Source organism: Argentina silus (assembly GCF_951799395.1).
Source record: "Argentina silus genome assembly, chromosome: 8".
Taxonomy (NCBI): Eukaryota; Metazoa; Chordata; class Actinopteri; order Argentiniformes; family Argentinidae; genus Argentina; species Argentina silus.
Genome location: NC_139662.1, coordinates 8,776,068 through 8,788,097, shown reverse-complemented (window position 1 = coordinate 8,788,097; position 12,030 = coordinate 8,776,068). Strand labels below are relative to the sequence as shown.

Here is a 12,030-nt window from a genome sequence, read left to right as displayed (position 1 = left end):
CATGAGAGTGGCTGTTATACGATTTTGGATCTTTGGCATCCTCTGCCAAATGTAACAAAGTATTAATTTACTGCACTAACCGTGTGATTAATCAACATCACTGATTTAGGCCAATCAGACAGACACAAATATTCAGTGTTTCTGAAGGTGAATACATATAATATATGCTTTGAATACAATGGTAAAGACAACATTGAACTATTCTCAGCAGCTCTTGCAAAATTCTCCCTTCAGAATGAGATTAGGCCAAATTTAAAGGGACTGTGTTGTAAGGATTATGGCAAAATAACAGCTCAGTATTTTTGATGCTCTGCCATGTTGTTTACACCAATTCATTTCTTTCAGATCTGCAAACAAGGGTCTGATGGGTGGTTCATGTGATTATAAACTGTTTCTTGTCCACAGCACTAGATGGCGGACGTCTATTTGTGACAAATGCGACTGGTCAGTGAGAAACCTAATCGAAGAAGAGAATTGCGGATATTACGGAAGCTATTTTTCTTGGCCAAGAGATAAACAAACAATATAGATTTATGATATAATTCATCTGTATAACTATGTTCCGGAATTATTGTGATGCATATTTAATTGATTGCATTATCGGTTAGAGTCCATGATATTCAATTTATCTGGCACAATACCTCAAGCCATCCACTTGTGTGTTTCCAGTAGCTGGCAAGCTAGCTAGCTAGCGTTAGTTCATGTTGTTTATTTTAGTACGAGAACGAGGGAGCAACTGAGACATGGCATGAAACGATCGCACTGTTAGTTGCAGCCAACTTATGCTACTCGCTTTCCTCGGTAAGTTTATTTTGCTATCTTTACTGTTATTAGAACAAGTCAAGTTTTTACTTGAACAAAGTTGATAACATTGATAGCTATCTTAATAATATAGTGTGCCTGCTGCTAGTTGAGCAAGCCAGATAACGTCGTGCAGCCACCATGACATGTGCACAGTCAACATGTTCATCACTAATTTACTTTCGTTACCCGGCCATCTAGAACACGTTTTAATGTATCAGTCATTGTACCATCAATGTCATGTCGCTATATTAGAGCGAGATTGAACCAAAACTTCTACAAACTGCAGTGATATCTCTCCCCCCACCATGGAGGCTGGAGTCAGGCTGGAACTGTCAAACTCGGTGAATGTCTATCAGAAATACCTGTCAGATATGAGGATGGCTCGCTGTCTGATGCGTGCCATCTTCGCAGTTTAGAATCAGATATACTCAGATATAGTCATCTGTAATATGTAAATGTAAACATAAATGTAATAGTGTAACCCCATTTCAATAATTAAAATTTGGGCACAGAACTGAGTTGTTACGTTTTTCTCTTCCAGCTTGGTAGCTGAGGACGTGTGAGTGGATTTTCGCTCATTTGCAATTTTGAAGCCAGTGATCAAGAATCTTCGCCAGGTTCGGCTTGATTGGAATCTCCAAACCTCTACACGTTGTCCTCGTCGCCGTCGCCGTCATGGCGTGGGCTCTGAAGTTACCGCTCACGGATGAAGTGATTGAGTCAGGTCTGGTCCAGGACTTCGATGCGAGTCTCTCTGGAATTGGACAAGAGCTTGGAGCTGGGGCATACAGTATGAGGTATGGGAATTTCTTCTCTCCATCCTCCATCAATCAAATGACTGGGGATGAAACGCTCCTCTGCATTGGTTATGTTATAGGTGCAGAAGTAATTGGCCACTGACGGAGGAGCCCAGTATTCCATATTGTAAGTCTATGGAAAGAGTTAGGCCTTTTTATGTCAGTGGTCTAAGACATATGTTTGTTTTGTTTTGAGGCTTTGCTTATTCCAAGATTCAATTCATGTGCGTATCAGTTACACTGAATTGATGGCTCTCTCTCTCCCTCCCCTCAGAAATGTGTCTCCTCACTCGTGTCAGTGGTCCTGCTTTAAATATGTGGAGAGTGTGTTTTCAACTCAACCAGACCGTCGGCCAAGTAACCTACGAATAGTGAATCTGTAATGTAGGTTCTGTGCTGTGCAACACAGCCTGCACATGGATCTAAATCTACTGCAAAAAAACATACTTTTTCCAGTTGAGGATGTCCTCCCTCAGTCTGTGACTCATGCTACACTGTGTGGAGACAGGCTATTTTTGCCTACTTCCGCCTACTTCCAGTGTTAAGCGAGTGAATTGCACAGGTTGTCATGGTGTTGATGCCAGGACTGAATTCATAGGTATTAAATGGATAGGTGATGTGTAACTCCAAAATGTAGTTTAGGATAATTGATGTGAAAGTTGCAAAATGACAGTAGTGTAATGCATCAAATGCATCCTTTTTGAGTATGAGTAATGTGGAATTAACTTTTCCTGTGACTTGTCACTGTGATGTGTTAGTGTTTTAATTTGAGTTAGACTCTACTCAGACATCACATTCATTCTCCTTAAGTCTAGAACAAGGACTCTGTCAGACTTGGGATTTTGCTGACTCAGGCACAGTTTTTTTGTGTTGGGGTTACAGCTCTCGCTTTCAGACTACTCTTTTGTGGGTTGAGTAAGTGTTCTGTTACCTGCTACTAAAGTGCCTGCAAAGTGCTTCATTGTCTATGAAATTCTTCAGTTGAGAGGAAGGAAGAGGTGCCCAGGATGGATACCAAGGATTGTATTGCCCCGGTTCTTTTCCATCGTAACCAATGAACTGCAAAGTGAGAGAATGTTATAAACCGCCTCTCCTTTTTCCAGTGGTTCCTAGTGATGGATTCATGTCATTTACAGCTACATATAGTTAAAAACAATATTGATATATTTAAGGTGCTCGCCTTGGAGTTTATTTGCGTTAGAAAACTGTGTCGCAACTGTTAATCACCTCAAATTGGGGTGAGACGGTCTGCAGAGATTCTATTTCAGATGCTATTTACTATCCCAATTTCATGTGGTAGAAAAAGCCCTGGCAAATTCATTAACCATTTTAGCTTGTCTCTCCTTCTCTCTTTATTCACTCTGTCTCCAGCGATGTGCTGGCCCTCCCCATCTTTAAGCAGGAGGAGTCCAACCTACCCCCTGACAATGAGAACAAGATCCTCCCTTTCCAGTATGTTCTCTGTGCAGCTACCTCGCCTGCTGTCAAACTGCATGACGAAACACTCACCTATCTCAACCAAGGTTAGCGTCTGGATTACAAATCCATAATTGTGCTTTGGTGTGAATGTGTTGCTAATGGAAAGGAATGGCTAGACAAGAGCAGAGCAACCTTGTCCTATATACTGTACACACAGTCAGTAAGGCTTGACCATTTAATGGTGCACATACAAATGTATGTCCATGTGTATTGCCTTGAATTGGGATAGCACTCAATACATAACAAAGCTATGTACTCTAAATGTGTTTTTGTTGATTTCAGGACAGTCTTATGAAATTCGAATGCTTGACAATCGGAAAATGGGAGAACTTCCTGAGATCACTGGTAAAATGGTGAAGGTAAGCTGGCAAATTTGAAAACGCTCATAATTCACCGTAAGCGTGCGGCTGTGCGTCTCTCTGGACTCTCTCTGGTAAAAACCTGTGTCAGTGACATCGTAGCAGCCCTCACTGTCAGTAGTGCAGCCACTTCCCGTTCCCTCAGTGATGACTTTCTATGTGCCCGCAGAGCATCCTCCGTGTGGTGTTTCACGACCGACGTCTCCAGTACACGGAGCACCAGCAGCTGGAGGGCTGGCGCTGGAACAGGCCCGGAGATCGAATCCTCGACCTGGGTGAGCACTCAGCACTCTGCCTCAGGGACATTACAGTGTAACCTTGCATGGAGATTCATCAGATAAGAGGTGGACTGCTTACCAGACCGATATAACCAATTTGACTAGAACAGTCAGAGTAATCCACATCTGATCAGGATGTTAGGGCTATGTCTAGACCTTGGCTGTGGCACTGAAATAGCTTCAGTTGATTCAGAGCTTTGTACAGTAATATAGTGAAGGAGTCAGTGGTTGACGGCAGCCTGCATACATGAAAGAGTACCCACACAATGCTTTTAATAACGTGTCTTGCATTGATCCATTGCAGATATCCCTATGTCAGTTGGCATGGTCGACCCCAGGGCTAACCCTACTCAGCTTAACACTGTGGAGTTCCTGTGGGACCCGTCAAAGAGAACCTCCGTTTTTATCCAGGTAGCATGATGATGCAACACCCTAATGGTTATTTTCATAATGCAGGCCACTGATGACCTTTCACCGTGAGACCTGTATTTGTCCTGAGATGCCAACGGAATGGAAGAGAATAGGCCAACCGTGAAGCTAAATTTAGTTCTCTCTCTGAAGATATTCGGTGTCCGGCAAACTGTTCTACATGTTGGAACGAAACGTTATTTGATGGAAGTCATATCATTTGCACTCGCATCTAGAATGCGATTGTCTTTAGAACATGATTAGAATGTGGAAAATAATGTACATGACCGAAAATAACGTACATGACCGTGTTTGCCGAATTCTGTGTATGGCTCTTGTTTGAATCTCGTGTTTCAATGTTTTTATTGAACACAGTTATAATTTTGTCATCCTGTATAGGTTTCAATTAGACACACATGCAATGCCACTCCGAGCGCAGTGGTCACCAGAACTTTTGTTTTAGGTTCACTGCATCAGCACAGAGTTCACCATGCGCAAGCACGGGGGAGAGAAGGGCGTGCCTTTCCGCATCCAGATCGACACTTTCAAAGAGAACGAGGGCGGCGAGTACACAGAGCACCTGCATTCTGCCAGCTGTCAGGTCAAAGTCTTCAAGGTAAGAAGAAAGAGATTCACCTCGATCGTCGTTTGATAGTAGCATTTAGCTCAATGTGATCCCCCTGTTCCTGGTATCCATGAGAAATGTCATGACTTCACTTCACCTCACCTGTCGCAAGCCTAAAGGTGCAGACAGGAAGCAGAAGACGGACAGAGAGAAGATGGAAAAGAGGGCGCCGCAGGAGAAGGAGAAATACCAGCCCTCCTATGAAACCACCATCCTAACAGAGGTGTGAATGAGAATAGAGAGGGATGTAGGAAACACATCTGGAACACTTTTACTACCCTCTGGAGAACATTTTATGGCGAGCCTAGAGTGAAACTCTCACGCCTTGTAGAATAACAGACATGTCATTCTCTTGCAGTGCTCTCCCTGGCCAGAAATCACCTACGTCAACAACTCACCATCTCCTGGCTTCAACAGCACACACAACACTTTCCCAGTGGCAGAGGGGTAAGGCATCTGGACATAAACATGAGGACAACCATCTAAACCACACGACTTCTAAAAGATTCATTCAAATTCATTCATCTTCTTAGTACTAGATTTCTCTGTGGTATCATCATAAATATCATCATTTATATTGTCATAAAATCATACGAGTAAAAGAGAGAGAAAGTCTTTTGTGCTTTTGGATTTCACTCTATTCGTCCCTACATTGACACATGTTTTTCAGAAATGGATCACCCAATCATGTGCCAGAGCCAGTTGTCCAGGTGGCAGATGTAAGTATCTCCGATGTAAGTATCTCTGATGTAAGTCTTTATTCAATTACTTATTAATCAATCAATTGCATAAATACACTGCACTCACATTGTAAGGCAGGGGGTGACTCACTCACCTCATCACTACCAATGTGGGTGATGCCACGGCAGCCATTTTGTGCCAGAAAGCTCACCACACATCAGTTGTTAGTGGTGAGGTGAGGACAGAATCATGTCAGTTAGGAAACAGGGGTGATTAGGTTTAATGTCTCATCTAAAGGACGGGACTCATCCTAAGGATGCCCTTGTTTATCATAGACCCCACGGTTCTTACACTGCGTCCTAATTCTCCACCCTTTCCCTTGAAGTGTGCATTCCCCACATGGATTTCAAAGCAAAGGATTAGTGTAAGAGACCATGCTTACACCAATCCTATGCTTTTAAATCCATGTTGGGTCGTGACACGTACACACTTCAGGAAAAAGGATGGAGAATCAGAACACAGTATTAGCATCTGCTCTCTTTGGTTTTAGTGTCTGGCTCCGTCACTCCCCATCCAGACCTACAGCCTCGTATCTAAAGACCAGTTATTCACATAGCTTAAGATGATGACACATTGTGGCTGTGCTTCGAGTTTAAACGCTTGTCTTTTGCTTTTGACATTGCTTCAGCTCTGGTAGGAAAGTGTCTGAAGTGAGAAATTAAACTGAAAGACTGAGGCATAGGACATTATGGGTCAGAGGCACAGTATCCCTGCTCATGGTCATTTTTAATCCTATGTTTTCCATGAGAGAGCTGTCCAGTTGTATCTCCATAGGTCACATTTGCATGTCGTGAATTTCTCGAAATAACAAACATGACATTACTGTTTTGCATTGTATTCATGTATCCTTAACATGGTTTGTTGATTTGTCATGCATTGGGATACAGGGAAGTGTATGACGGTACAATGAATATCTGAATAGGTTTGCAGTCCAATTCTGGGCAAAAGTGAAGAAAAAGAAAAGGGGTTTGCTTAGTGTACTCTGATTTGTGTCTCAAGACCAGGCTACTTTTATATGACTTTGAAGGAGGACACACCTGTTCTTGAAGCAGTTTACTTTCTGGGATTTAAACCCCCCCCCCCCCCCCCCCCCCCCCAAAAAAAAAAAAAAACGTGTATAGATTTCTATTTGTCGATTTATTTTTTCGGAGACATTCATTTTTCTATTCAACACTTCCATTGTTTGACTGAAGGCCCACTGTTTAAAAGCCTCAGTTGTATCAATACTGAACAGTGAAGTGATGGGATGTGTTGTTACAAAACCGTCTTTTTTTTTCCTTTTTCTTGCTTATGTCCCACCCCCCATAAACTGAAATAACGTTTTTTGGGGGCTTGGGGAGGTTTTGAACATGAGATTACAATTTTATTTTATTAAGATTGTAAAATGAAGCGACATTCTGCCTTTCAGTTGTCGTCACATCTACTTAGAAGAGACAGTGAAAGCAATCAGGTACATATGAATTTATTTGCTGATTTCTAGTATGAATGTTGAATGGTTTCGCCTTTCAAAGCAAAGGTGGGATATATATACACATGTTTCTCTGACCAGGCTCCCATCATACTCTCTGTTTGCCTGTGTGTGTGTAGAGAGAAATGAAACAAGAGAAACCGTATGTGTTACTGTGTATGTGGTAGCCTGTTCATGCTTTGTGTGTTTCTGTGCAGAAGTTGTGATTACTTGTGTGAGGTAACTGGAAAAGTGATGGTCTCAGAGCTTTATGAACTGAACATTTTTAGCAATTATATTGGGTTCGTCTTATCTTACATTTGAATGGGTATTGATTGATTGTTCCTTTTATCATGTTATGGGTTGGATTAGTTCAGAAAAACGGTTTATACCTGTATATGGCAACCTCACAATGGATCGATTTTCTTTTGTCGTTTTTTTTCGCTTTCAAAACCAATTCAAGGTTAATTAGCAACATATATTTGATGGGATATTTTGCTCTGTCTGTCTCTCCTCTGGAACAACCAGAATCTGTTACCCGCAGCAACACCACAGGATGCGCAGCAGTGGCTCCATAGAAACCGCTTTTCACCCTTCTGTCGCCTCTTCACCAACTTCTCAGGTAAGCCTGTGGGTGACCATGAACATGTGGATTTGTGTTTTTTCTTTTGAGGAATAGAAATATGATGGCATATTCAATTCCTTGCTGGGCAACTGTTATCACCCAGTGATAATGTCAGTATTGATGAGGTAAAGGGTTATGGTTCTGTCCATCAGGGGCGGATCTGTTGAAGCTGACCAGGGAAGATGTTATTCAGATCTGTGGACCAGCAGATGGTATTAGGCTCTTCAATGCACTGAAAGGACGGTAGGTCTGCTGACTTGTGATGCATGCTGCTTCATGGAAATGCAGTCATTATCACATATGACAGTTATTTATATTCTTATGTGAACTAATGTGTGTGTGTGTGTGTGTTTGCTTGCTTGCAGGGTGGTACGTCCCAGGCTGACTGTGTATGTGTGCCAGGAGTCCCAGCAGACACGGGAACAGCAGCAGAAACATGAGAATGGAGACGCTGCCAGCAGCACCTTTTTCGGTCAGTGCATGCCTGTGTGCATGTGTGTTGTTGCATAATGTGTATAGGAATGTAGGAATGCATACGTGTTCATTGATGAAGGGCTTTGTACAGATTTCAGTGCAATTATGTAAACATTGAAAAACGTGCGTGGTATACCCCTAAAACAGTGTATCACGCCATCTACCTGGAGGAACTGACAGCTGTGGAGCTGACAGAGAAGATCGCTCAGCTATTCAACATCTCACCCAGACAGATCAGTCAGATCTTCAAGCAGGGACCCACAGGGATCCATGTGCTCGTCAGTGACGAGGTGAGGACGAAGTGACCAGATACCTTCTCAGATTACACCTTTGGTCTATCTTGAGTCTGGATCAGTCTGCTCTTACGCTGGGTTGTGATGTATTCTCTCCTGTGCCTCTGGCATGGATTCTCTCCCTTCTCACAGATGATTCAGAACTTCCAGGACGAGGTGTGTTTTGTTTTGGACACAATGAAAGGTATGTTTTCATTTCTTTATTGCATTTGGTTGTTTTGGAAATAAAGAGTATCATAAAGAGTAGAGCTTGGAGACGTGCAAGCCTGGTTGCTATGTACCCACGCACAATGTTGGGGAAGCTACTCTGAAAATGTGTTTTTAACTAAATAACCAATTACTTTACAAGGTAAGAAGTTGAATTGCACTAAAGCTACCCTTGAGAGAAATATAGTTTGTCAAACTAAAGCTACTAGTTACTACTACATAAGAAGTTCACTTCATCCAAACTAGTACATCCAACACATGACAGTCAGTCAGTGAAAGATGACCCATCCATGTGATAAAGTGTTGGATTGAAACCCTCTGAAATCTCTGAGAGAAACAACTGGTGAGGTGGAGCAAAGTGGGGAGACCGGAGGCAGTAAGGGAAGAAATGGTAGGGAAGTTTGAAGTTCAACGGGCTGGAATATTCGTTACATTCCTATGCTTTGTTTGTTTTCTTTTGGAAAATGCAGTGAGTAATGACAATAGTGTACTACACTCTCTCTCTCTCTCCCATCCTTCCTGTCTATTTTTACTGTCTCTATCCCAATAAAGCAGAAATGCCCTAAAAACATATTTTTTAAAAAAATGCAGTTAAACTGATAGTTGAACCACATCAAGTGGAACTACTGCCAAACACTGTGCCCATGCATTACCCTTAAACACAGAAAACAGGCTCTGTTTCTTTGTCAGCAGCTGAGACGAACGATGGGTACCACATCATCTTGAAGTGAAGGCGGACCGGGGGAAAGCTTAGCCCCCGCACTCTCCTCTAGACCCAACCCTGTCAGCCCCTCTAGAGCCTCAGCCCCCTGGTGATCCTGGAATGTGCTGAAGATGACCCCATCGTTTTGCTCGGAGTACACTCAACGCTTCTCTAGAAGTCGCGATGGGAATGTTGGGACTGAAGCACCTGACCCCTCTCTGATACCTTATTGTCTTATTCTGAAGGAGTGACTCTTATTGGAGCTGCCATGTTGAGGCAACACTCTCCTCCCCCACTACAAACTCTCCTAAACAGTTGCGTTTCCTGCTTTGTTGCTCGTGTGTTTGGAAAAGAGAAGATGGACACCCCCCACCGTCACTGTCAGTGTTTCCTGCGTTAGGTGAGCATCTGGTGTGCCAAAGCTCTATTCTTCAAAATCAAGAGTTTGCTGTCCCTTTTATAATTTTAGAATTCAGTCTTACCTGGAATGACCCCACAACCAGAGATGTATAGTGCATACCCAGTGGTCTCCTCTTTCTCCTACTGTTCAGCTGCCTTGGTGGATCTAAAGGAGCCAGTTTGTGAGGACTGTGTGGTCATGGTTTGAGCTTCTGAGACAAAGCTTGCGCAGGGAAGAACCCTCACAGGAAGTGATGTCAGTGTTTGTCATCAAATGAAAGGACCTCAGCAGCAGTAGCAGCAACAGCAATGAATACCCCTCCTCCAATGCCGTGGTCCTGTGAAACCCAACCTGTCTGTCAAGTTATTCCAGTGTGCTCTGTTGTTGTTATTTGTGAGAGAACCTCTGTGAAGCTTTTTTTAGACCTTTGAACACTGTCAAGAAAGGCCGTGCAGTTTGTGTTTATCATGAAGTGACCTGCCAAGGTCTTCTACTCATTAATCAGAGTGATGCTGATCCTGAGTGATCCTGTCTTCGTTAGTGACCACAATGGAAATACCAGCAACCCAGTCTCTCATCATATTTATCACTTTACAGTCTCGTTAGAACAGGTTTTAGACAATTTTCAGACCTTCCATTTTGAGTAGATAATTGTTTAAAACATAATTAGTTGCAAATCATGTTTTACTGTTTTATAACCTTTTTTAACAGACTTCCTCCTTGTTAGAGAAAAATCATTTCTTTTTGGATATTACCACTTGCAAATACTAATATGTGTAGTGTGGGTTGCTTAGGCTATGCCAAAACTGCATGTTGAAAGCCAGAGTTGGCTCCATTCAGGCTATTGTACTGAATGCGTAAATGATAAGGATGCATTTCCATTTGGATGTTGTTCACCTTTTCCCATTGCCCATCAGAATGATTAAACTACTTACCCATAAAATGTATAATTTTTTTTAACTTTTTTTACATGCATTCAAAAAAAATCTATTTTTCCCTTGTTACTCAAGCTTTTGTGTAGCCTATTTGATTGTGCTGTATAAACGATTTTGTACCTACATTTTTACAATGAGAGAGGCCTGTTGTCCTGCAATTACCTCATGTCCTGTATTGGCAGTTATAGTTAGAACATATACATCAGGAATGACATGGTTAACCAGTACCAATCTTCTAGCCATTGACACCACATTCATAGGCTACTGTAATGTTGATACTTTTTCATACAGTACATTTGGCCTGTCCTTGTTGGGATCATTGCTGGATATTGCAAAGTCAGAGGTATCCATTAATTTATTACAGTAAAACAGACGATGTACGTTATGTTCTGTATAACCAGGCATTGAGTTGCTATGGTTACTTTGCCTTTCTGAGAGAGGACGGAACACCTGAGATGGGAACAAAAACCTCTCATATCTAACTACCTCGATAACTACATGATAAAAAAGCACCAGCTAATAATCATATTGCTTAAATGTTTAATTTTCTGTCATCATAACAAAACAGAATCATTTTATTTGGATTTATTTACGCATGGAATGATCGCAGAACATGGACAAAGAGCCCATTATGACTACATTTCCCAGCCTACGTGGCGCATGGGATGTTTGTGATGTCACAATGAGTATATATGGCTACTGTGAAGCATTCCTTACTCTATTGTTACATTGTAACAAACCGGGGCAGAGGCGAGGAAAAGAAGGACGTCAATCCGGCCAAACTGCAATAATTTGACACTACATTATTTAATCAGACGAGGACGGATTCCGGTTATTATACTTGAAGATACGCTACATCTAACCGATTGAAACCTCGTACAGAAAGGATAAACTAAAACAGATGTCAGAGGATTTCTCTTCCAAGCATTTAAAGGTTCAAACCAAGAAAAGGCATTCGACAGTATCTCCAAATTCTATCCTAAATTAAACGGATTGTGTCAGTAATAAATTTCAACAAACCTGCATGACGTCCTTCTTTCCCACCGTCTGCCCTGCTGTAAAAATTGACTATTGGTTCGCTACGTCAAAGTTAAATGGAACATGCACTCATGGAAGCGACCTTATGAAAAATCTTCTTTATGTAGCCTAGTACAGTATGAGATTGAAGCCGGTGTAGCCTAATGCAGATATCGTGTCACGAACTGACAATCACACTAAACATTGAACAAATGATCAACCATTGTTTCTCTGTTAGGAAAAACCTCACCCCTAGAGAAAGCCTTAGCCTACTATCTGCCTTTTATAACAATAAATAATACGAGAGAAATCAAAGCAGGGCGTTGCAAGATACATGAGCAGTCCGCATTGAGAAAAAGGAACGGTCAGCGAGTTCACCGGGAAGAGGGTCCTCATTTCTACCTAAGGTAAGGCTCTTGGGTTTAGCATTTCATGTTT

The 12,030-nt window shown here is 42.0% G+C and overlaps 1 protein-coding gene across 6 annotated transcripts; it reads left to right on the top strand.

Annotated features, from left to right (window-relative positions):
- The first annotated feature begins 492 nt into the window (after nt 1-492).
- tfcp2 (transcription factor CP2) lies at nt 493-10,788 on the top strand. 6 transcript variants are annotated; one of them, XM_083675879.1, is made up of 17 exons: nt 493-801; nt 1,346-1,601; nt 2,973-3,124; nt 3,363-3,439; nt 3,609-3,714; nt 4,022-4,128; nt 4,589-4,741; nt 4,863-4,973; nt 5,109-5,197; nt 5,421-5,469; nt 6,900-6,941; nt 7,467-7,560; nt 7,716-7,806; nt 7,929-8,035; nt 8,185-8,327; nt 8,463-8,514; nt 9,228-10,788. In XM_083675879.1, the coding sequence occupies exons 2-17, from the start codon at nt 1,480-1,482 to the stop codon at nt 9,266-9,268; spliced, it is 1,536 nt and encodes a 511-aa protein (XP_083532005.1). In that variant the 5' UTR covers nt 493-801; nt 1,346-1,479; the 3' UTR covers nt 9,269-10,788. The 6 variants fall into 6 exon arrangements, with proteins under 6 accessions (XP_083532005.1, XP_083532004.1, XP_083532002.1 ...); XM_083675878.1 differs by having other exon boundaries at nt 5,421-5,484; XM_083675876.1 differs by having other exon boundaries at nt 5,421-5,499.
- The last annotated feature ends 1,242 nt before the right edge of the window (nt 10,789-12,030 follow it).

What these genes read in the sequence shown, in the direction of transcription:
- tfcp2 (XM_083675876.1), top strand. Translation starts at nt 1,480, where the DNA reads ATGGCGTGGGCTCTGAAGTTACCGCTCACGGATGAAGTGATTGAGTCA. An exon ending in TTCAATGCACTGAAAGGACG is followed by an intron (nt 7,807 to 7,928) that starts GTAGGTCTGCTG and finishes GCTTGCTTGCAG; the next exon opens with GGTGGTACGTCCCAGGCTGA. An exon ending in TGCCAGCAGCACCTTTTTCG is followed by an intron (nt 8,036 to 8,184) that starts GTCAGTGCATGC and finishes CCCCTAAAACAG; the next exon opens with TGTATCACGCCATCTACCTG.